Source organism: Halichoeres trimaculatus, unplaced genomic scaffold, assembly GCF_033239565.1.
Source record: "Halichoeres trimaculatus isolate MK-OKI-2021-1 unplaced genomic scaffold, fHalTri1.1 fHalTri1_scaffold_17, whole genome shotgun sequence".
Classification (NCBI taxonomy): domain Eukaryota; kingdom Metazoa; phylum Chordata; class Actinopteri; order Labriformes; family Labridae; genus Halichoeres; species Halichoeres trimaculatus.
This window is the reverse complement of record NW_027437195.1, coordinates 11,148,909-11,174,533: the sequence shown is the minus strand read 5'-3', so window position 1 is coordinate 11,174,533 and position 25,625 is coordinate 11,148,909. Positions and strand designations below refer to the sequence as shown.

General features: G+C 40.9%; 1 protein-coding gene across 1 annotated transcript in view; it reads left to right on the top strand.

The window, feature by feature from the left end:
- The first annotated feature begins 390 nt into the window (after window positions 1-390).
- rps6ka1 (ribosomal protein S6 kinase a, polypeptide 1) overlaps window positions 391-25,625 on the top strand; it is a 59,787-nt gene continuing 34,552 nt past the window's right edge. The window contains exons 1-2 of the mRNA XM_074691414.1: window positions 391-1,091; window positions 10,662-10,706. Of these exons, the coding sequence (XP_074547515.1) occupies window positions 1,029-1,091; window positions 10,662-10,706 (108 nt within the window). The 5' untranslated portion in view covers window positions 391-1,028. The remainder of the gene's footprint in view (window positions 1,092-10,661; window positions 10,707-25,625) is intronic.

Here is a 25,625-nt window from a genome sequence, read left to right as displayed (position 1 = left end):
AAGTGTTAGATCTAAAAGCGGCACTCTGAATCTATTTCCATGCTTAAGAGCAAATGTATTGAGTTTTTGGATGATAGAGGACAACTGTTTCACTCTCACACTGTCCTGCTATTTTATAAACTATGCAGCTACATATTTTTAATTTGCTCTTTAGCAGCCCGTCATTCTTTGACTGACAGCTTTTGCTTTGAACACAGAGGACCTCTCTCCCCCTGATGCACCTGCTGCAGCAAAAGCATCAAAGAAACCAGCCTCTCGTTCATGAATAACAGCCTCCACTTCTTACATTACGTAGTTGCAGTTCTTCTCTCCGCCAGACAGGGGCGCACTCGGACCTGGGCGGGACGAGTGGAGAAAAAAAGGAAGGGGGATGGATGAAATTCTGCTGGAGTCTGCCAATAACAGCTCGAGTTTGGAGGCTGCTCGTACTACAGAGCCACACTGAGGACTCTGCTGGGAAAGCAGGCGGACTGAGCGAAGTGTTCGTGTCCAGCCCGTGGAGAAATCACAGCTACACACACGGGGAGGAAGACGTCAGAAGGGGATAAGAGCGTCGACTGCAAACGCAGAAGGGACTGTGGTTAATTCCGTCAGGTGGCATTAGTATTTGAACACACAGGCTGTTGGAGGAGCTTGGATCAGAGTGTGTGGCACTGCTTTCCTCTCCGCTCCAGCTCGTAAACCTTAAACCCAGAGAAAGCAACGCGTGTACCTCTGCAGAGAAGAGTTTTATTGGTCATTTCTGCTGGATTATCTCTGCAAACAAACGCGCAAGTGACAAACCAACGCCAGAGTCAAGAGCAAGGGGATTACAATAGTGCTGTAAGCTCGCAGCGTCTGCATGCGCGTCTTCCTCTCTGATCCGGGAGCAAAGTGCTGATAGGCTAAATCTACTCTACCTGGACTTTGGAGCTCTTTCTTCTTCCTCTTCGCTGAGCCGCACTTGACAGGAGGAGCAGCGCTGATAAAAATCAGTGGAGAGCACATTTGAGCAGCTTGAGGGGGAAAAAAACTGAGATCCGGCGAAAATGCCTCTTGCACAGATTGCGGAGCCATGGCCCACGATGGAACTAGTGCAGCTGGAGACGGAGGTAATGGGAGGTGACATTACTGTGCATGCATTGTTTGACTGCTCTATATTTCAGTCCATGAGAATAAGGTGAAATTAAAAATGGCGCACCAGGTGAGCGTTTGTTGGAAGAATGAGGAGTCAGTTCAAGGTGTTGAGGAGTCACCAGTTTGCAGAGGAAGTGAAAGTTGAAAAGACTGATCCGAGTTTGGGTTTGTTGTTGAGTAGAAAAAAAATCTGAAGGTGGCTTGACTGAATTAATAATTCACTATTTAATCTTGGTTGTACATTTCTGAGTAGAGTAAAACCAAACACAGTTTTTTACCAAGTTTTAGAGGAGGTGCATATTTAACACTGTACCCCAAATGCAGTTATCATTTTACTTCTTTCTCTTCTTACAACTCTTAGGTAACTCAGTTTCTAAGCTCACAGCCAGAGGGAGGAGAGCAGTGTGTGATCTAAAGGAAATTTACAGACTCATCATCACTGCCTCACTGCTCCCACCTTTAAAGTGGTTTCCACTGCCTGCTGCTGCTACAAGCGGCACATTAAAAAGTCGATAATGTGTAACCTTAAGTTTAACTTTAGAATCACACGCTGGAACAAGTGTCATCGCCCTGTCTTCTTTCCTTTTAGGCACACTTCAACAGTCTCATGCCATCTTCTTATGACTAATCTTCGTAAAGTTTGCATATCCTGCATTTTTCTTCTAACAGATTACCCCAAACTCATAGAATAAACATGAGGCAGATTTGAGACCTCAGCATTGTCCAGACCCCTCTCCTCCTCATGCGCTATAAGAATTCATGACCTCTTCAGTTGCCTCTCAAACAGACTGGTTGCTTGGTGAGTAAGCAGCCATCATAATCTGGTCAGGATGAGCTCACATGGGCAGCATGAAAGCAACCTGATCCCATGTTATGAAGTGCTTCTTTGTTTAATTAAACATGAAAATACAAATGAAGCAGGTGAACTGTTATTGTGTTTATGCGTGCTCTAATGAATAGCTTGGTGCATGATATTACATGGTTCTCAATCAGCCTTACAAGAGATCAGGCTGACTGGAAACAAGGCTCACTTTTCTGCCCCTGCTCGGAGGAGAACCATTCGCAAAAGGAGAGAAAAGGAAGAAGAATTGAGTAAAAATGATCACCTTGAGCCTCTAATACTGAATGAGTTCATTAGACCTGAGGCTGAATCTAGAAACACCAGAGGCTTATTTAATTTGACTCATTTACCTTTGTGATTAATTCATAGAGCATGAGCGCACGAACTGAAGCATGCATTGTTAAACACGCAGAGGTTGCTTTCATTGTAGAGAAGTTGTGTTTTTTTAATGGTGCTTTATGATGAATGAAAAACCTGCAGAAGAAGCACTTTGTCATTAGGAAACGGTGTCATCATGTCTTCGTTTTTCCTGCAGACTCCACTGTTTACAGTATCCTGCAGCATATGAGTTGGCAGGGTAGCGTATCACAGCTGAACAGATGGTGGTGCAGAGCCTGTGAAGAGCGCTAAGTTTCAGACTGTAAAAATACACAGCCTTTGGATTACCAAAGTGGTGAGATCATGGCCAAAAAAAACATTATCCGTGTGTAAATATTAGCTTTTATACAAAATATGAGGAGATAATATTTGTGGTGTCACACAGAAGCATCTGCGGCTTAAATCCAGTGTGTGTGATCAATTTGTCCCCACCAGAAACTGTATCGTTTATCTTCATCGCAACCCTCCAACCAGCTGCACGCTTGGAGAGACAGAGGAAGAGGGGTATCTCAGGGCACAGACGGAGGAGAAAGAGCAAGTGAGACTGGAGGCCATGCCAGTTTAGCATGTTTGGAGAGTCAGACAGGAAGCATATCTTTTGGAGCAGTCATAAGCACAGATGGGACAGACAGAGAACACACACTTCAGGCAGTTTTTTGGGAAATGAAAGCCAGTCAAAAACAAAAACCACCTCTTTAAAAAACAACCCAATGCTCTCACAGATGATGTGCAATGATACGGCAGCTGGTGACAAGTCCGCTTCCACATTGCTCATTATGCGAGCGCCTGTGTTTGGAAGCAGAGGTGTCATGAATTGAAATCAGATCGACAGCTTTTTTGTGCAGCGAAAATTTTTGCTGGAAACGTGTAAAAAGAGCTATTCACAAACGTTTGTTTGCTTGAACCCTTTTATTCATCACCAAACCACGTCTGTTGTGAATTAACTTGTCAGTGAGTCATCTCTGATAAAGGCACTTCAGTAAATTATGTCAATCCCATCCCAGTTGAATCACTACCACCTGCAGTGGCCAATAACGTTGTTACCACTTTAGACTTGAGATTTGTTTGCAAAAAATATATATTTAATACAATAAGTGATACTTACTTGTTCTTAAACTGAAGTGCAATAAATTATCAAGTCCAAACTGGGATGAGACGCTGAATGAGGTTTCAGTGATGTATTCATTATGCTGATTTTTCACCTTGTCTCACTGCATCTTTAATTTGACAATTTTATGCTTCAATGCTGACAAAAAAAAAAAAAGTACCCAGAGACATTTTTTGCTGCTTTGTCCATCTATCTGCCCATCTGTCTGTCCCGGTGTCCTGACGTGAATGAATTGTTACATTTCAGAAATACTGTGACTGTGTGCTGTATTCATCCTTAGCTGCTTCATTTTCACTTTCAGTCTTTCATTTTTCTTACTCTTATTTGTATTTTGTGTCTCAGTGTTTGCAACCTGATCCCCAAAAGTGGGGTGAAATTGTAGCAGTGTGTCACACACTCAAAATCAGCCTCAAGGCTCAACACAAACTTTTAAAGTCAAGAAATCAACCATTGCTTTTCTTACTAAAACCTGGTTGTATCTTTTAGTTTTATCTTAGAGCGGCTGTGAAGAGTTTGAAAGTGATCTTGAAAAAGTCTCCCTTCTAGATATTTGCCTGATCATAATCGACACTTTAAAATGAGATTTTCAGCACCAATATTGCTGGTTACACGTTATTTTATATTGCTCCCCCTTAGCTTCCAGCTTGGGTCGACCAGGACCGGCTGACGAAGTCTATTAGTGAGAAGAGATAAAACAGAGAGATCTGTGTTTTTCTCTGTTAAAAACAATTTCTATGATTGATTTTGTTGTGATGGTGGACACTGGAGCCTAACTGTCTGACACAAAAGGGACAGAAGAGCAGAAGAAATCTAAATGGGAGAGTGATAAGCCCGAGCTAAAGGCTAATTAGCCTTTAGCTCAGGATGTATCACTCTATAACTCAGGGGCTAATCTGTTTGTGATAATGTTCATTCCCACCCACAGTCAGCAGTTATTCTGCAGTGGTCTGTTCAAACTTGAGAGTCTATCAATAAAATGAAGAGTGAGGTTATGTTAGCTCTGCTTGGTAGATGACTGGCAGGACATAGCTAACCAGGATTTACTAACGTTACGCATCAAAAACATGTCTTAAAGCACCGGAAAGCCAGCTGGGCTAAATATAAATAGCTACTAAACTACTTACAAACTGAAAGTGTTTACTTGTTGTCATGTTAGCCTACAGATACACCGGAGCACTAGGCTGCCGATGTCGCTAACATATAGCGGGCTTGATGTCACGTTTCAAACTGTAGCGCTACGTAACTGTACTGATAAATACCTTACCTCAGCACATCGTATCCAATAACAAGTTTTCTTGAACAAAGAAAATTTGTTTTGACTTGATCTCCATTTAATTCCATAACAAGCACATGCCTCACTAAAAGTAATGTACGACAGTGTGCAAAGACTCAGGGCCATAAGGTGGCGAGGGGGGGCAATGAAAATAAATCCTCCTCATAGCATCTTTCAAACAATGTGTAGTGTTTTAAAAGTTGTACAGTACTAAGTTAAACACTTTCTTTTGGTTTGTTTTTATTTTACTTGACAGAAAATAATCTTTGATGTTAATCCGTAACATGTCCACCCTTAATTGCTGGTATACAGAACACCCGTAGTGTAACATACAAGAGGATGAAATGCTGAATTCAGTTTGCCCTTCATTCCAAAGACTGTATAAAACAAAGACAAAGTCTCTCCCTTTGGCTCCATTTTTGAGTCAGGCTTCAAACATGTTAAATTCTGCTGTGAAAATGGGCCTTTTTTTTTTACATTGGGCCCATTGAGGACTCCATGCTTTGGAGCGTTTTTTAGCACTTTTTCTACAGCAGGTGATGTCACTTGGTCACATTGACAAATTTAATTTGGTATTTAGTAAAGAACAAAATACCAGTGCTCATCCAAAAGCCAAGAATTTATTGTGAGTTTTTAAAAATCAACAGCAATCTGGCAACTGCAACTGTCAAGCTGTAAAACACAATGTACCCTATTCCAGACTCAATTTGTGTACTGACTGAGTTAGCAGATTTCAGCTCTAAGCCACTGAAGTCCACTTTCACTTCTGGAAAGTTTTGTGTCTTCCTCTTCAAATCAGTTAAAACAAACTAAAAAAGTAATTGAGATTTTAAATCATGGGACCACTCTGACTACTCCAGCCAGGCTCTTAAGAGCAGCTTTAACAGGCCTAGGTGCTGCTGGGAGAAAAAGACTTTGTACATCTGTAGAGGAGTCTCTTCACTTATTATGCAACACAGCATGAAGAGGAGAAAGTCGGGTTAACAGCGGGGAATGCATGCCATGTTTGCTTGCCAGGCGTGGTCAGTGCTGCACACTAAGAGCACTTGATGTTCGGTGTGTTCCTGTACACGCACGTTGGCTAAGCTGCAGCTAATCTGGGTGTGACCTGTGGAACACCTGAGCAGGGCTGGGTGGGCATGTGATAACACAACACGTAGCTTGACTAAGAAAGTGTCATTCCTTTTGATTTAGGAGTAAAAAAAATGATATGTCTGCAAATCTAAAGCTGTGTGCTGGGCTTAGTGTTACCTGTGAGCCAGGAGGCTGAGCTGAGGAGGTAAAAAAAGAAAGTAATTTCTTCCTCCACTTTGGAGCTGCTGGCTTTAAGAGAAGTTTCAGAGCATCCATTAAAAAGAAAGCTAGAAATAGCTTTTGTCTGTTTTCCAGCATTGACCAGAAGGGGGGACATTAGTAATGTGACCTGCTGTCAATACTCACTGGAGAGTGAGATTACGAGAAACTTTGTCAGATTGGATTACAGGCACAGACATGAGCGTGGTTATTGTATTCTTAGTTGCCTGGATACAGAGCAGCACTGCTCCAATCTGGCTTCTTAAATAGAGATTTATCAAACAAACACAACCACGTACGCTACTTACATCGATCAATTTTTCCAAACGTAAAAAAGTCCTTTGAGAAATTAAAATGTTTTTTTATAGATGGAGCTATAAAAGTCTGAGCATGCTTGTAACCTGTGTGTATGATTCACACTCTCCATAACAGTGTTTCCAAATTCATTCACATCACGTTTCTTTATTAATGCATTCATCTTTGAGCATATTCATGTGGTTGCTTTAGTGTGTGTGCATGCCTGCGCGCCCATTGAAGGGAGCCCAGGGGAGGGAAAGCACCATTAACTGGGCCACTTGGATCAGCCATGCAAAGCTAATGAGGGCAAAATGTGTTGAGAGGCAACGTCGCGGAGGCATTGCTGAAGAAGCACACACACAAACTCTGACAATGTAACTGACACACATACACACACACACACAAACATAAGAAAAACAAAACAAGATAAAACACAAGTATCTTTTCTGTTTTCTTCTAACTTTGACTTCTAAAGCACATTTATGTTCAACTTGGACATTTCAATGCACCTACTGACAGAGCAATACTTATTTTTTAATGCTACACTCTGGATGGGGAAGCTAAAATGTTGTTATTAAGCAAAATTTTATGCCAGATAAATGTATGCCAGCTGAAAAAAAATCATTAAAACACTCTCTGATTAATAATGCAAATAAAAAAACAGTAGATAGTGACAAACTGGCCCTATCACACATATTTAGTCACTAAGCTACGAAAGCCAGCATTAGCAGCTAGCCACTTGAACTCTGTTTGATGTTACTGAAATTTTTTTAAGCTATTGTTTGGTACATACACCAGGACAACAATGCAATTCTAAAGAACCAATTGTCTATTGGTACCTTTTCAAGCTACAACATTTTTCTGTCAGCCTCTGACAGACAACAGCTAATGCTAGCATTCAACCACTTGCTAGCCGGTGTAGTATTAGCTTGCAAGGGGTTGAATGCTGACCATTAGATCAGTAAAACATATGCTATTTGGGTAGGGTTATTTAGGGGCCGTTTACAGAACAACAGTTTTAGGGTGAAACGCAAACGTTTTGTTGCGTTTCAGCCTCACGTTTACATGGAAACGGCCTTTCAGCTGACCTAAAATGCAAACTTTTGAAAATGCCCCCTAGAGTGGGATTTTTTTCTGAAACGCTGCCGACACCGTGTAAACAGTACGCCAACGTTTTCAGTGGAAACGATGACGTCACACTCTGCTTTGGGATAACAGTACCGTTGTTACATCGTCATGGCCACCGTGTTGTGCTGCTCGATCTGCTAAATCTGCTGACTGCCTTTCAACAAAATATGCATCTGTTGCTCCACTTTTGAACTTAGCATTCACCAACACACCTGATGACCAGCTCAACTCTACTTGAGTGGAGATCTCCCTAAAGCGGCTTCTGGATAAGACAGCTATAGCGCCAACTACAGGCCTGGCATTCTTACTACAGCATTTTCAGTCCCTCTCATTTCTGTGTAAACGCAAATTTATCTCTCTGCGTTTTAGTGTTTTCAGATGAAATGTTGTCGTGTTCACAGGGCCCTAGTCTTCTTAGATCAAGATTAGTACAAAGAAATGAACTGCAGCTCTTTAAAGATGCCAGCACATCCAGTTTATAGTTCTTTGCTGTTGTGAGAGTTAACTTTAGTCTGAAAATAGGAAGTACATCCAGTGCCTAATAAAATCCGGTCTCAGTATAGAGGAGAATGTACAGAGCTGTGCCAGTTATTACAGGGACATTGTATAGGATCCCCAGTGTGTTGTTTTATCAGCATACAGAAGCCTCCCCTGTCCCAACTCATGCTCCCTTTACATTCACAGCTCTATACACAGCACAATGTGATTGTGATTGGTAAGGCGCCTGCTTGTCGCTGTGTTGGGTCGCTGCCTGTCTTGTTTAGTGCAGTCTTGAGGAAGTGGAAGAGGGCATGGAGGAAGCGAGCTGCCTCAGGATCGCCCCGCTGTAATGAAAAAAAAAACAAAGTGAAGCAGAATCGGGGGGAGTTGATATTAAGGGTGTTCTGACACTTGGCCAGAGTCCTTGACTTTCCAGCCAGGAGCTCTTTGATCTCTGACAAGAGGAGCCAGTTATCAGCATGGATTTACTGTCACATGTGTGTGAGAGAACACTATGCATCATTACTCATATACTCAGCCTGTGATACTTGTTTGAGTGAATGAACTTGTCAATCAGCCTGAAGTGTAGTATGGCTCCAGGGCTGCTTTGTCAGGCCTGAGAAAATCAGTCGCTCAGGTTGCCTTAATTTGAGATTGAAGCCTAAAGGTTTTAATTAATACCACATCAAAGGCTGTGACAAGTGAGTGACACATCAGAGACCTTAACAACGCTTCTAGCATTGCACAGAACTTGTTTTGAGGTGTCTCTGTGAACATATAAGATTAGACCCTGAAAAATACTTAACTTTGTTACCCACCTGTATAGTAGGTAATTTTCCCCCCAAATTGCACCAGTTTTTATATGTAACTTGTTTTATACTTTAAATGTATTATTTTTTAAGGGGGCAAAATACACTGCTCAAAACAATAAAGGGAACACTTAAACAACACAGTGTAACTCCAAGTCAATCCAATTTGCCACTGGCGCCCTGTGCTCTTCACAGATGAAAGCAGGTTCACACTGAGCACATGTGACAGATGTGACACAGTCTGGAGACACCAAGGAGAACGTTCTGCTGCCTGCAACATCCTCCAGCATGACCGCTTTGACAGTGGGTCAGTAATGATGTGGGGTGGCTTTTCTTTGAGGGGCACAGCCCTCCATGTGCTCTCCAGAGGTAGCCTGACTGCCATTAGGTACCAAGATGAGATCCTCAGACCCCTTGTGAGACCATATGCTGGTGCGGTTGGCCCTGGGTTCCTCCTCATGTAAGACAATGCTAGAGTTCATGTGGCTGGAGTGTGTCAGCAGTTCCTGGAAGACAAAGGCATTGATGATATGGACTGGCTCGCCCGTTCCCCAGACCTGAATCCAATTGAGCACCACAGACTGTCTAGGAGTTGATGCTTTAGTCCAGGTCTGGGAGGAGATCCCACAGGAGAACATCCGCCACCTCATCAGGAGCACGCCCAGGCATTGTAGGGAGGTCATACAGACACGTGGAGACCACACACTACTGAGCCTCATTTTGACTTGTTTTTAAGGACATTGCGTCAAAGTTGGATCAGCCTGTAGTGTGTTTTTCCTCTTTAATTTTGAGTGTGACTCCAAATCCAGACCTCCATGGGTTAACAAATGTGATTTCCGTTGATAGTTTTTGTGTGATTTTGTTGTCAGCACATTCAACTATGTAAAGAACAAAGTATTTAATAAGAATATTTCATCCAGATCTAGGATGTGCTATTTTAGTGTTCCCTTAATTTTTTTGAGCAGTTTATATAACTCAGAAATACTGAGAGATAAAATTAGCTCCTTTAATACCTGCAAATTAACAATGGAAAGTTAGCATCTCTAACATTTCTGTTAACAGGCTGTTAACAGTGTAGTGTCTGTGTCTAGTATAGCAAACAGAATCTGATTTCCTTTGGCCTCACAATGTGCTGTCACTTTGAATTGCAGTGATGCCATTTGCCAGATCAGTTACATACAGCATGCTATATGATCAATGTCATCACAAGAGTCTGTGACTGACCAGAACATGTTTCTTTCTGTAACCATTATGGATATGAGGCAGATCAGTGAACTTGTATTCCATTTTTTGTTTCCTTTTTGTCTGGCCTAGAGCAGCTTCACTGGGTCACAGAAAGAAAGTAGCTCGCACACACAAAAACAAACCTTAAAGTAAAACTTCCTGGTTTCTGAGGAAACTGTTTCCTCTCTCATTGTATGAACACCATGAGTCAGTGGACACCCTATGACCAAAAGTGGCCTGTTGCTTAAGCGTTCTCGTGTTTGTGTATCCTCTGTGGCTTTTTCATGGGCAGTGATATCACAGTTATTCCACAAAACCACCTTCTTCTTCTTTTCTTTGCCACAGAACAAGATCCATATTTTGTCTGTCTGTGTAAAGTTACCCACCCACTTACCTTCTATGAAACAAAATGTAGAGGTTGTGAGTAGTCTCAGGTGAGCCGTTGTTTCCCAAATAACAATAATTACCCCTGTCAGTGAGACTTACCTGCTGGGGGGATGGATGAAGGATGTGCGTTCGTGTCGCAGCCTAACATTATTAGGTTTGCCAGCCGAGGAGCAAAGTGCTAGATACAATGGACTGTTGCCACCCACACAGTCTTGCAAATATTCTGCCTCTCTTTCTTTTCTTTGTGACTCCCCTCTCTCTGCACACGCACACGGTATTTGCACTGTTACACTTTCTGACCATTTCTCCTATCTGCTTTTTTCACAGAATGGGCAGAGCACCACTGAGGATGGAGTCACGCCTGCTGTCAAGGTACATTGCATCTCTGGAACACACTCAAATGCAAAGACATGCACGCACACACACACACACTCGCACACACACACTCTCACACAGAATTGTGTGCCAATATTCTTGCAGCTTAGTGTCCGATAAATTAAAGTGAGAACTTGGACAACACTCCTAAATTCTTTGGCTTTTGTTGCTGCTTTTCTTTGAAGGCCAGATTCCTTCAAAAGACGAATCTTGGTGTATATCTTCATTCTGAGCCGTTTCTAAATCATCTAAAGGAGAGACAGAGAGCTGCCAAGCTCACACAGATCCCTGTAAATTACATCAGTGGCACTCAAAGTGCATCTGCGGGAGAGAATTTAATGTGTTGAATACTGTCGGAGCAAGCCGCTGTCCAGCTTCTCTGTGTTCTGATGTGTCTGGGTCAATATAATAGGGCAGTATTATTACACAAGCAGCATGTCCTCATGAGTTCTGTTCACATAAGAGACAAGTACACACACACACACTGAGAAGCATTGAGTCAGCCTTTTCCTGCCTCCTGGCCTGGTTCCCCTCTCCGCTTTATTGTCCAGCTCTGAAACGTGATCCTGTTTCCTCCTGCAGACTATTACGCTCCAATCGTGTAGCAGAGGGTGAGGAAGTGTTCTCTGCTGCTAAGTCTCTTTTTTATACACTGTCCTCACTCTCAAGGGAGACACAGTCTAAAGAGCACATCGTCTTTGCTTTCAGCTCAGAACAATGTGCTGTGACTGAGGCAGAGCTGTGAGCTCAGATGAGGATGTGAAGACCGGTTTGAGTTAAAGGAGAAGGTACACTGGAGCTGAGTTGGTCCGAGACTTTCCAGATGGCAAGAGAAGGAACATTCAGAAACAACTTAATTCAATACTGTTTTAGTTCAATTGTCCTGTATTGATAAGACCGTTCTTACATCTTTGATAAAAGTTATTAAAGATTTTGATAAGAAACATGGAATTGCAAATTAAAGTCAGATAGAACAGGCAGTAAAAATTATTTTTATTAACTTGTCGATTTTATGTAGTTCTTGTGGGAGTCATTTTAGATTAAAATATTTTAGATTTCTCTTTTTAAGATTATCTTCCTTCTCATATTAAATCCCAATTTTACCAAATGATTTATGTTTCTTTTTTCCTAACATTTCAAAGGTCCTTTGTTATGAGGTTCTTTTTTTTTTTTTTTTTTTTTTAAGCAAAGCACTCTTTTATTAAAATCTCAAGTTCTGTCCCTTGCTAGGCAGTCTTTGTAACATGCAAGTCATACATTTATCAGGGTTTTTTTTCAGTTTTTTAGGGGTAGTGTTGTTTTTTTTATTCAGATGGATAAAGTGGAAAACTAGGAGTGAGGAGTGATATGAGGCAAAGGGTCCCAAGTCACCCGATAAAGGACTGTAGCCTGTTTATGGGCAGGAATGCACTGGTCCAACTCATCTGGTTCCGATACACATTGATACCTGGGCTTTAGTATTAACTGATACTGATACCGATCTGATATCAGTGTTGGATAATAACTTGCATGCCCTACTGTTGGATAGGACTGGTAATGTTTTGGGTAAAAGGCAAAAAAACGAGATTATGGACTAAAGTCAATATTTATTTAACTTTGAAATATTTAAGAATGTACACAAGATATTTTCAAATGTAAACTTTTATACCCTGTTGACTGGTAATGCAGGAAAAAGAAAACAAAGCAACAAAGGCAACATTTCAAACAAGTAGCAAATGGCGCTGGTTAAAAAAAAAAAATGCATAGAGCTATTTGCGTGACTCGGCACCATGGATCTTCCCACCGATACCGACCCAGCTTTAAGGGGCACCGATAGGGATGGGTACCTTTCACATTTAATATGATACGCTACCGATGTCCGGTACCCGGCAATAGGTAGCGGTACTTAATGGTACCATTTTCAGGTACTTTTTTGTGTTCATGTGGTAAAGAATAGCAATTTAATAAACTGAAATAATAATTAGATCTCAAATTTCTTTAATTTAACTTTTTTTTTTCTTCATTATATATTAAACTTGCAATGCTAGGTTCATGTCCAGCATGGAAAATTGCCTTCTCTTCCATTCCCTCACAGTCACAAGGATGGGTTTAGGTACCTAAACATGGTACCTTTTGATTTTATGTGAATCAGTACCCGGTACTTTTGACAGAATTTGGTCGGTACCTACAAAAGTGCCTAACTCGGTACCCATCCCTATGCACCAATACACCTATAACCAATACCACTGATCGGTATTGGAGCATCCCTGTTTATGGGACAAATTGGTTTTACCATGTGGCCAAACCGACACCCCCAATCAGCAGGATTTTAACAAAATAGATGTCAGAGACAATGAAAATGGAAAATAAGAATAAGTTTAAAGTAGTACGATATAAAACAGGTAAAGTTTGGATAACATTTGGAAAGTTTGTCCAACAAAAGTCAGGTTTTAGTAGTGTCTGTGCCTCTATGATGTCTCACTGTGAGGTTTTATGAAGCTAGAGCTTGATGTGTGAGAAGAAACAGACAATCATAGAAACTTCATGGCACCAAACTTTTATCCAGACCTCAATCTTGAATCAGTCACTATCGAACTTTCTCTGAAGCTGCTTTGTGTGATGTGCTGTAAACACTGCTCATGGTTTCTCTCCTCGGTTACAGGAAGATTGATCAAACAAATTCATGATGCAGGTTGTTGCTGATGCATGATTGGTCGATGCTGCCCGACTTCAAATGTGTTACAATGTGTTACAAAGCAAAAACCAGATCACTTCCCATACACAGACCCTCAAGGAAACGGGTTTGCACATGTAGAATCTGTAGATGGAGATTATTCAGACAATAAAAAGTGACTAGACGCGTAACGTCATGGCGGTAACCTGATCTACGTGACAATGAGCTGATACCAATCCAGCAGATTTGATTGGAAAATCCCTAATCATATCACCACAACATGCCTGGGCTGGAAGTCGATTATATTCGATTATCACTCAGGCCTGGCTAATTATGTACATTACATGTTGTTTTAATTGATTGGGAGTATTTCAGTAATCTGATCAGTTATGTAATCATGTTAATCAGGATGTTCTGCAAACAGGCGGCTGGATTATCTGCCTGTGAGTCTGCAGTAGAGGTAGACAGCAGAATATAAGGACAGACTCTGACATGAATATGAGAGATTGAGTCAGAAGTCTTTAAGAGAAATTTGTGGCACTGAAGGATTAGATCATAGCTGTAGCATACGGGGGTTTATCTCTCCATCAGACTGCTCTGGCACCATGCAGGCAGGACAGTTGAGACCAGTATAGCTGCAGCGATCGATGCCAAGCTGCTGTTTAAATGCTGGGAATCTGATAATGGCTGCTGTTATCTACTCTAGCCATGGGAGTTACCTGGCTCCAGCCGACCTAATGGGAGGAGCGGTGGGGGGATGAAGGGAATAATCGAGATGAAAAGAGAGAGAAAGAGGCTGCCCTTGTTGGATGACTTGAGTTGAAACCTGGAAAAGGCTTCAAAACAGAAAAAAGTGGTCGCCCTCAGTGTGAGGTTGTGTGTGTGTGTGTCTTTGTGTGGGTTTGGTGTCAGTGAGGTTAAGTTGGTCCTCTGCCCCAGGAGAAAACATCCACACCACTAATGAGCCATCCTCTGTCTACTGACACTTTTTCTCTTTCACCCTCTCTTTCTCTACCTCTCTCTGTTTCAGTTTGAGTCTTTTATAAAGTGTAAAAATCAGTGAACACACTGGGGAATTTATCCGGCCAGTGACGCCGCTTTTGTCCCTCCTGTGCTTTTACTGAGCCATTAGCCTGAAAGTGAATGTGACCGCAGTTGGTAAGGCACCCTGACAGGCTACTGTTCCCTTTCCAGCCTCTCTTTTGCTCTTTTTGTTGTGTGTTTTATGGTGAAGTGACACTTAAACACAACTTAAAAAAAAGCAGAAGTCAAGTTCTCAGCAGCTGAGGAGTGCTCCTACTATTTTTTGCTAACTTAGGGCTGAACAATTATGGAAAATAATCTAAGCGCAATTCTTTTTTTACCAATTTTGCGATTGGGATCTTTATCTTCTAGTTGATAAAAATAACATATCTTTGTTAAACTATTACAATCACAGTAGAATATTGACTGATTGATTTAATGTTAGACCTTGTAGATTTATAATAATTTTATTAATTTTATTGAATAAAATCAGAGAATAGATCAAAACACTGCAGAACAACAGGCTTGGTATGACTAACAATCAGAAGAATTAATATTTTTCTTCTCGTCTTTGAATCTCACACTAAATAAAGTGTGGAAACGAGAATAAGACCAAACCTGTGACTCAACCACTGAAATATGGAAACGTGTCGATTTCACTTTTTAACTGCACTTTATTATTATTTTTTTTTCCTTGCAGCCCTTGCGATTTGAAAAATGCTTCTATTACACTGCGATGTCGGTTTAAATTCGATTAATTCTTCAGCCCTACTAGGAAGTATTAATTTCTGTTAAAATCAACTAAATGTTTATTAGTTTTGAGAATACAATAACCACTTTGTCAAATGCTTCTAAATGAAGGGTCAGGAGGCATTTTCTCTTTTTTTTGTTTATATGAAAAAAAAATGTTAGTTGCAAATTGATATGAAATGCTTGAAATTAAATTAAGTCTCACATTCCAAAAATTAGAACTAGAGAAGCAGTTTAGGTCAACAAATGGCTTTAGGATATTTTGTTTGTCAGAACAAGTGGAGATTTGTTTTCCCAGTTATAGATTAAGAAGTTTATAGTCAAAGTATAGAAATGGTGTGTTTTATAAAAGAGTTATAAGTAATTGGTTTGATGCACACTATCACTGTGCAGTACAAACTCTGAGAAAGAAAGCTTGGAGTCTGGAGTGACAGCACAGATGCTGTGACACATTTGGTCATGTTGCGATGTATTGATGAGATGCTCAGACAGAAGACACAGTCACAGGAGAGGTTTCATCACAGGGGGGATGATATTACCCAACAACTCTCTGTCTGGCAGTTAGCCAAGCTAACGATGATCTGCTAGCTCTCAAGTGTAGAAAAGGACGAGTTTGAAGCAACCTGGCAGATGGATTCAGTCATAAAGTTGAAACAATGCTTATGACAGCTTCAGTTGCCTGGAGGTGCTACAGTTGGGTGAATTTATATAAAAAAGGTCATATGAGGTGAGAGCTGTCAAAAGATGGAAATCACTCACGCAGATGAACATGACCCATTATGAGAATATTGATCAGGGCTGTTTTAACCTCTGTATGACCTGGTTGTTGTTGTTGTTGTTGCAAACAGCTACGATAAAGATGTGCTTTTAGAAACAGCATGAACATTGAAAATGAAGGGTTTCCATCATTTATTTTGAAAAATGTAATGAAGAAATTTATTTTTATCCATCATCAATAATCAAAAAAGGCTGTTATTTTTTAGGTAAATTCCTCCTGTTTTCCTGAGTTCAACAATAGCCATAACGTTACAGGTGAACCCACAAGACAGTAAGACAGCTGAACCTGAACCGCCCCGAGTTACAGATTACCCAGCAAAGCTTTCAGGAGGAGGTTTGTAAATCAGCCTGATGTCATTAACCCAGCCTGAACACATTAACCTGCTGTTCTAATGGAGCTGCTACTGTCTCATTTAACTGTGATTTGCTTTTTTAACCAAGCTAATAACCTGCGCTTAATACCTGGTTTTAATTCAGAACCATTTATCTTAAACATTATTCATCCATCATGATACAAGACACCATTAAAGCTAATCTGCATTGTAATAAGAGAAAAAAGGAAATCAAAGCAGTAACCTTAACTCGAAGTTGAGTGCAGCTGGTTTCTGTAGTCGTTATGTGGTTGTCTCCAAATGTAACAAGGTGTGATATCATAGTGACTTTTTGACACTTTGGCTTAGCATGTCTGTGCCAGGATTAAGATTAAATGTTGAGACATCTTGAGCATATTTGAGGCCACAGCCTCTGTATTTACATCATACTTTACTAAATGTCAGTGTGTGCAATAGAGTGAGAATGTGAATGAACTGCGTGGAAGTGAATGATGCTTCAGAAAAGATTCTTTGTTGTATTTTCCCCAAACCATACCAAACTATTCACAGAGACACTACAGCTTTTATTTATGTCTCAATAAAGAGGTGAAATTCAATTTTGTTAAGATGATTGATTAGATTAAGATAAAGATCAACAAAGCTTTTCAGAGTTAAAGAGATGTCCCTAAAGTGCTCAGAAAAGTGCATGTCAGCCTCCAAGTCAAAGGTACTGTAACACTAAAAAACACTAAAAAACGCTGCACACTTTTGCAGATGACGTGTTTTAAATGATACGACAGAATTCAACATGAGAGGCCTGGATCTGATTCCATGTGAAACTCTTCATTCTAATCTCAATGAAAAAACACATAGGAAGGGTTTTTTTCTCCAAATGTCTTGTTTTGAATGTTGCTGGATCACATCTTTCAGTAAATCTTTTTAAAAGCAAGGCAGGATGTAGTCAACACACTGCTTAAGCAGAGGTGCTTCCTCCCTGTGTGTCCTTTTGCCGTCTTTTTTTCTGCTACTGTGATTCTCACTTCAACATGAACTCCCACCTTCCCAGCCTGAGGGGAAGGAAGAAGTAATGCCTTTTCTATTGGTGATGTTGACATTTTTGTAGTCTCTAGTCTGAATGATGGCTTTTTACTGCAACTGTAGGTGCTGAGCAGCTGCTATTTGTGCTTCACTGAGCGAGTGACAAGAGGACACTTTGGAGGGAAGAAGGCAGCAAGGGGATTGTAAAGAACATGAGAGAGAAGGGAATGAAGGGAGGAGTAAATGTCCTCGGAGGGGTGCAGGAGCTGAGGAAACGGTGGCCACCGCTGGTGCATATTTTTCTTTGGTTGTGGGCATAAAATGATATCACACAGCTCAAAATGGTGTGACTGCAGAGACTCAGCATGCAAGAAACCGCAGAGAGGGATGCAGCTGAATAATTTGATTCTCAGGTGTATTGAATCTCTCAGGAAAAGGGAAGTATGGAGATGCAGAAACACTTAAGTACTTCTGGCTTATCTGTCTGTATCCTTGGATCGCTGTGCATATGTGTATGTTTATCAGAATGGTGCTCAACACAGCCCTTGGTGGTGACTGACTCCAGCACTGATTAAATATTTACCAGTGGTGAGAGTGTGTAGGCAGGGATAGCAGCTTACATGATGAGCTTTTTGACCTCTGGGGCTACCATAGAGCGCTGCAGGGCTGGCGAGTCAGGAAATGGGAAAGTCAAGGCTGTGTAGCCCCGAGATGTGTGTGTTTGTGTGTGTGTGTGTGTGCGTGTTTGTGTAAGCATAAGCCTGTCTGTGTGCACATGCATGGTGTAGGCATGGCAACTGCTCTCGCCTTCGTTCACAAACCTGACCTCGCACTTGGTTTATGTGACACCCCCCCCCCCCCATCCCCCAACCTCCCTCCACGCAGAGACACTGACTAAACACACACACACACACACATTATATTCCCCTGAGCTGTGTAATCTTGAAATCCTGGATAGAGTAAAGCTTATACCCAGAAGATGGTCAGAACGACTTAACACGCTTTTTTTTTTTTTTTTTTTACAATCTGTGCGCTGCTGTTGATTCTGTCCTGAAGCTCTTTGTTTTTGCTCGGTGTATTTGTGTGTTGTGGCCATTCTAAAACTTGATTATTATTCTGTCAGTAGATTTTGGTGATTTTGCTTCAGAGGTCACACTTGGGTTGAACAGGTGACCCTGCCTATCACTGCCGTGGCACCTGCAACGTCACTTTCATGTGAGAGTAAAAACTAGTACAACTTCCTGTCTCCTCGCTGGTTGTAGTTGCTAAGTTACTGCCAGTGCTGCTAATTGGGAAACTTGTAAGGTTGTTGAAGATGGCAGTACAATGCAGACTTGTGTAAACCAGTGGGAGTGAGGGGAAAGGGGAGTTGAAAAGAAATAAGAGGTAGCATGAAAAAAAGTAAAAGTAGCTTTCCTGAATGAAAAAACTGAGATTCAAACATTTTGATGAATACGTGTCAAAAAAACCAATGCCAGCAAACAGAAGTTAGAGTCTTAAAACCATCACAGTTAGCCTTTCTTAACTTTGTTCATGATACTTTCCTCTTTTACATGTTGTATCTACAAAGGATACTGTTGCAAATTTTGCTGAAGTCAAAGCTAGTACCAGCAAAATGTTGGTATAGCAGTAATCTAGAAACCCACACACCTAACATGTCCTTAAGTTAACCCTGTTTAATTTGCAGCTTTCTCTTACGTTGTATCCACTAAGGATGCTAATGCTAATCTTGCTGTAAAAGTAGTCACTGCTAGCAAACATTTAGCTAGCTAAATACAGGGCAGACATGGAGAAACAGATAGCTTGCCTTTATTAAACCCTACAACCAAAACAAGTCACACCTCAGATTTGCAAAATTAAAAGAAATAAGATTTCACATTTAGTTTTTTGATAATGATTTTTGATAACATTTTTTTGAAAATAGTAGAAACAAGCTAGTTTTCTGTTTGCAAAGCAAAGCTAATTAACTGCTAGCTTTAGCTTTATAATTACAAGAGATTTTTTGTCTTAGTCTCTACAAGAAAACCAACATGCACATCGACCTACAGCCAAGCTTTTTCTCACAGAGAAGTCAGCACTGTTTGCTTGCTATTTCAGCCTTTTTTCCTCTCTGTGTCTGTCAGTAATGGGGAGCACTCTCTTTTGCAGGCAGAGTTCAAGTATTGCTCCTATGAGGGCTTTCAATCTGTTTAATTTACTGAACTTCCCTCAGAGGACAGTAAGGCTGAAGAGCAAGGAAGAGGAAGAAAAAGGAGTTATATTTTATCTTTTCTTCTGGGTTGTTGGAGTCTTTTTTTCTGTCCTTTTTTCCTTCCCTAAGCAATCTGCTTTCTCTTGGCCCACGTTTCTGTCCAGCTGTTTGCATTTGTACCTCCTGATGAGACGCGTCCTATCCTTTTTATCACTTCCCCTCTATGCCCCCTCTTGGGTTTTGCTGACTAATAGTAGGAGACATGAGGAGAAACTGGGCTTACTCGCCTCAAGCTCTGGCTGAAGCTCATATTCAGGGGTTAAACTGAATCAGAATGAGTAAGAGGAAAAGAAGGTTTGGATCTTATGAATTTTTATCTCTCAAAGTGTTCAAATTTTCTGCTCAAACAATGTTTTCATTTTACAAAGTGATGCTATGACTTTGATGCCAGAAAGTTTGTGGCACGTTGCCTGTATTCCTTGGCAGCTACATGCAGCATTTAGCTAGCTAAAGGGTAAACTGTCATGCAGGCTGGCTCGTATTAAAAGCTACCTCCACTGTCAGGACAGTTTTGGTTTCAGCTGAGAACCAGAGTAGCTCAAATAATACAATGGCTTAATATTATTATGTGATTTTTAATTAGTTAAGAGTGTCCTAGCTTTAGCTTTGTGCTATGAAAAATGCTAGCTAGTGATTTGCCTCTTGTTGGAACACGGCTTTAATTCATTCAAGTTTACTTAATATTCATGTCTTAACTTAAATGATGAGACCTAGTTTCCCTTAAATTTTAAGTTGCTATGTTTTGGGTTCATAAGTTATTCACACAAAATAAGAAAGCTTTAATAACATAATAGTAACTTTATTTACATAGCACTTTTAAAAATATTAGCTAACAAAGGACTTTACAACAGAAGTCCTATAGAAACAAAACTACAATGCAGTAAAAGTCAGCAAACAAGCAGTAAAATAAAAACTTGATCAAGAAATAATGTTAAGTTTACTGGATGTCCTTGCTGCGTTAGCCTAGCATAATTGCTATCTGTTGACAACATCTTTTCCTCTGTTCAACAATCCCTCTATTTACACCAAGACTCTGCATAAATATTTTTGAAGCTTACACTGAGTGCCAAATAGTTTAAGATTGTTACATGGAGCACATACTCTTCAGTTTTCTTGTGTTTAATAAATAACCTGCCACTAGCTGAATATGGCACTACTCCTTAACCATCTGCTGCTCCTGTTTGCCAAGTTTCTGTGAATGCCAAGAAGTATTTGCTAACTCTCTGATGATCATAACACTGGACCTTTACCGTATCTGAATGTGACTATCCTATTTTTTCCTTCTACTGATATGTTCTGTTCTACCCCCTTTTGTTCCCGTCCACCTTCACAGATCCATGTGCGAGTGACTCAACCTCTACTCATTTCAGTTGTGCAATAAGTAATCAGGAATCTGCACAAGGCTTTTGGCTATGAATGTGCACAACTGAATGACTATGCAAAAATGGTTGTATGCTCTGTGGACCCTTAAAAGTGTGTAAACAGTTTAATAATACAATAAAACTCAACAGGCAGGATCATAATTAAAATGGGCTGTGGTAATGCAGTGCTTTGTCTTGTTTTCCTGGTTTGAACAGTATCCCCAAACACAGCCTGAGCTGGGATGTTTCAAACATTTCTTCGAAAACCCGATCATCTCCATCTTGCAGCTGAGTGTGAAATCTTGCCAGGAGGAGTAATGCATTATGCCCGGCATCTGCTTGGCCTCGGTCCCCAGTGAGCTGAGAGGCCTGTATTAACAAGGTTTGGACACGCCTCGGAGCCTGACAGAGCTAAACACTTCACATTCCTCTGCAGGGTTAGAGGGAGTCCTATGAACAAGGGAGAGAGGCTACTTTTCAAGAGTATAGAGCTCGTTAGACCACTGCAGGCTTTAGGATGCAGCCTAACATGCACTTAAGGTGTTAGTGTCCCGCCAGTGCACACAGAATGGGTATATATTATGGGCGCTCTGTCCTGAACTCAGTTGAACCTGCTAAATTTGCATAAGTTCAAACATGCTGTGTACCGTGTTTTAACTTCCAGTGGCCAACATAATCTCTAAAATATTGCAGCTGTCCAGATATGTCTATGTTTGGCCTTTAAAATCTCATTTGTAAGGATTTTCTGGGTTTTATGCAAACATTTTTCTGAAAAACTCAACTTTGATTGTGCAGAATGAAGAAGTGCAGGAAACGAAAATGTCAACTTTACATTTTAATGTGGGGCTTTGCTGATGTCAGCGCTGTGACATGGGCTCAGAGGTGACATTGGCTGTGCCCGACACTGATGTGGCTTCAGCACACACACACACACGCACATGCAAAGATGTAGTCACATGCACACACATCCTAAGAATAGTAAATAGGGTGGATCTTGGGTTGGTACCTTTATAGCATAGTTTCGCTCTGCTGTGCCACTTCTATTATCATTCAGGTGTATGGCAGCATTGTCCTTGATTGCACTTTCTGTGGCTGCAGGTGTCCTCAGGTGTCACATATAAACATTCACTAGATGCAACAGGGCTTAATAGTTCTGTCTGCCTGTTATATCATTTTTTTTCCTTTGGAGTGCTCATCCTTTCTTACATCTCACTCATTACTCGGTCTTACAGGACTCAGATTGTTAAAAACCCTCTGATATGAAGAGTGTCATGGATTATGTGCAGGATTCCGAGTTGAAAAAGCGTATTGCTCTTTGCCGTCCTCATACGACCCACTGTGTTTACTCGGTCTTCTTTTTCCTTCCATGGAAACATACATTATTACCCATCAAACCTCTCCACTGCCTTTCATTTCCTGGGTGTGTAATTAGATGCTAGTAAGCCATCACACTAACAAGCAGAGAGATGTTATAAAAGATGTACCCAGGGGCGAGGGTGGAAGTACAAAATAAGTTTGTAAAAGCAGAAAATTAGACGTTTAACTCACCGTGTTTGAGAACAATGACAGCTGCAGTTTCTGCTATCAAAATATTTACAGATGAAGCAGACAGTGTAAGATGTTTTGGTAAAATGTCAGAGGATTACGCTTCTGTAAAATAAGATCTAGAGATGAAAGCCTCCTCTTCAAGTGCAATCTGAATATTTAAATTTTGGATCAAAGTGAAAGTCTGGAAATGCGCTACATCAGGTAAATAGAGGGATGAAATTATGTTCCCTGTGAAGATGTATTTTTGTCAGAGTAATCCAGATTTATTTTGGTAAATACACCCTGAGCTGAAATATGAGACGTTGTAGAAGTTACGAACAACAGCTTGTGTTTGTAGAGCACTATATACTCACAGACTTTAAAACCTTGCTTCTGCTTTTTACCACGTCCATTGTAAAGCTGTGCATGTGCAGAAGTTGGTATCTATGACAACAGTTAAATAAATTGGTGTCCATGCACCTGATTTCACCTGATTTGCAAATGAATGCTGGCTGTCACAGGCTACATGGATGTCACATCTAATACTAGTGGAAATAACACAAAATAATAACCCTGCAAATCAGAATAATTACACATTTAAAACCTGCAGAAAAAGAGACTTTCTCAGCCTCTCTTTTCTCCCTGTTGGTGTTTTCACAGAGCATTTGAAGTCAGACTTGTTGCTGAAAACACCCTTTAAGGTGTCACTTGAGGACGCAGGAGTCTTGGATCAGGTGCACTTTAGAGAAGGGAATCTTGCGGCTAGCTAAAACACCGAGCAATCACAGCGCTTGTATTTCTCATCTGCAGAAGGGGGATAAGATAGCGAGGCAAGAACCTTTACCTCCGAAAACAAATGATCGTGATGCTTTTACACAGGTTTTAAGATAAAGATTCAGAAACCTTGCAGGCAACAAACAGACACTGTGTTCTTTGCCTGCTTCAGGCCAGCAGATCAGCACGGTCTCTAAAGACCTATGTTCGCTGTCACGCAGAGTTGGCAAGGTCTGAGAACAGCAGTGAGCGGACTGTGTGTTGTTACACACTGTGATTATGCAAAGCTTTATAATCAGGGACTGAGAAGATAATGTGCTGGTCGCCCTTTGTGTGAATGTATGTGCAGGTATAATTTTCCACTCATACGGTTTAATTAAAGAGGGGGTATTGTGCTTTCTTTAGGCTTTTGACAGACCCTCTTGAACCCCCCTCTCCTGTAGTAGCTTAAAATATAGACAGCATAATAATAAAAATACTTAAACGCTTCATTTTGGCGGTTGTCTCTTTAAAGGGCAACTCCGGTTTTTTGACACCTGGACCTTATTTATAGGTGTGTGCATGCTCATATACTCACTCAGACAAACATCGTGCAGCTCGGAGTCCTTCAGAAGTAATTTAGATCCAACGGATTTTAGCCGCACTTTAGCAGCTCGTCTACCGTATTCAGACTACGACTTCGAGTTTGACGGTTGTCCTTATCGGTTTGAGTCTGAGTACACGGACAAGGAGCTCCATGAAAGAAGGATGCAGAGGGAGAGAGACGAAGAGCCAAGAACAACAAACAGGAGCATGTCCACGACTCAATGTGAACTGGTGGTGCGTTTGTGGACAGTGTTCGCCTATGGCAACAGAAGAGAAGCGTGTTTGTGATAACAATGGATAGCGATGGATGTAAAAATATAGCCGAAATGAGCGATTTTGCAGAGATTATGTCCCGCGCTAAAGCTCCCTTGCCGTGGCCCCCGCTAAGTGCGGCTAAAATCCGTTGGATCTAAATAACTTCTGAAGGACTCCGAGCTGCACGATGTTTGTCTGAGTGAGTATATGAGCATGCACACACCTATAAATAAGGTCCAGGTGTCAAAAAAACGGAGTTGCCCTTTAAGGCAGTGGTTCCCAAACTGGGGGGTGCAGAGGTGTTGCAGGGGGGGCGCAGCAAGGCTACAGCTAAATGTAGGCCAGGGAGATAAATCGACTTTTGCTTTTGATTTTAAAAAAGAAAAATTTGAATTTTTCTCCCCTGCTATTGCGCAACTTTTGTACCTCAGCTGACTCCTCGTGTGTGCAGCGTGATTTAACAGTTCACTGATGAAACAACAGAAACTAGATGTCATAAAAATGTTCTTGTGTGCCTTTGAGACCCAGCACCTTGACAGACGTTTTGGTCCAATCAACAGCGAAAAGAGTTTAATATAAATTAGACTGCTTATCAGTGATTGTTTAAACCCCTTTCCTTCAGTACTCTGTTTTCTATCTGTCACTTTTCAGGAGTTTGATTAAGATCTTTGAATGAAACATTTAGCCAGGACACTTTTAGGCCCACCTGCAGGATATTAATAATGAGATTGATTCGCGTAAAACCTGTTGTTCATCAAAGATAGTACTCTGATCATTGTTAGATTTAGATAGTGGAGATATATGCATCATTTTTTTCAGAACATTCCCACTCTACCGAAGCAAAGAGGGGCCCTGCAGAACAAGTTTGGAAACCACTGCTTTAAGGCTTCACACAGAAAAAAAAACCCTCACTCTGATTGGCCAGCCGTCTAGAGGCCTGTCAGGGGCAGAGTTATGACCAACATGTCATGAACCAGACTCTTATTCGAAGGCCTTATCATTTAAAGTAACTCTGGTGAAGATCTTATGTTATTTTGAGAGCAGGCTGTTTTGGGCTGTTTACAGACAGATTCAGGGATTTCTAGAATATTCAAGCAAGTAGCTGTTAGATAATCTGCACACATTTAGTATAAACATCCAGCATTGTTACTTTATATCCATGTACATTAAAAAGGATAATACCCCCTCCTTAAGTATTTCTAGCTCTCACTTTCAATGCTCTTAATGAGGCGTCTCACAGTGCACAGTGCAATAAAAGCACAAATTAGTAATGATGCTGTTGTTCCTTTAACTGTGGTGCCATTGTATGAGAGAGATTGACAATATAAGTGGTATTCCACTTTGAGCTAAAAGCTGCAGACAGAGTTCAAACAAACATGGCCAGATTGAGCTTTGGTTATTTTTTAACTGCCTTGTTTTCCAGCCTTTATCATAGCTGCAACACTTGAATTAAAATGCTATAAAGGTTAAGCTGTTTAGAGTTATATAAGAGAGGCCAATGGAAAATCAAACTGTGACAGCACACCCTTTTAAAATAGTAACACTGCTATGCGTCTTTAAATAGGTCTATTAATGAAGCCTATAAATAGTACATGCCGCGCATAAATAAAA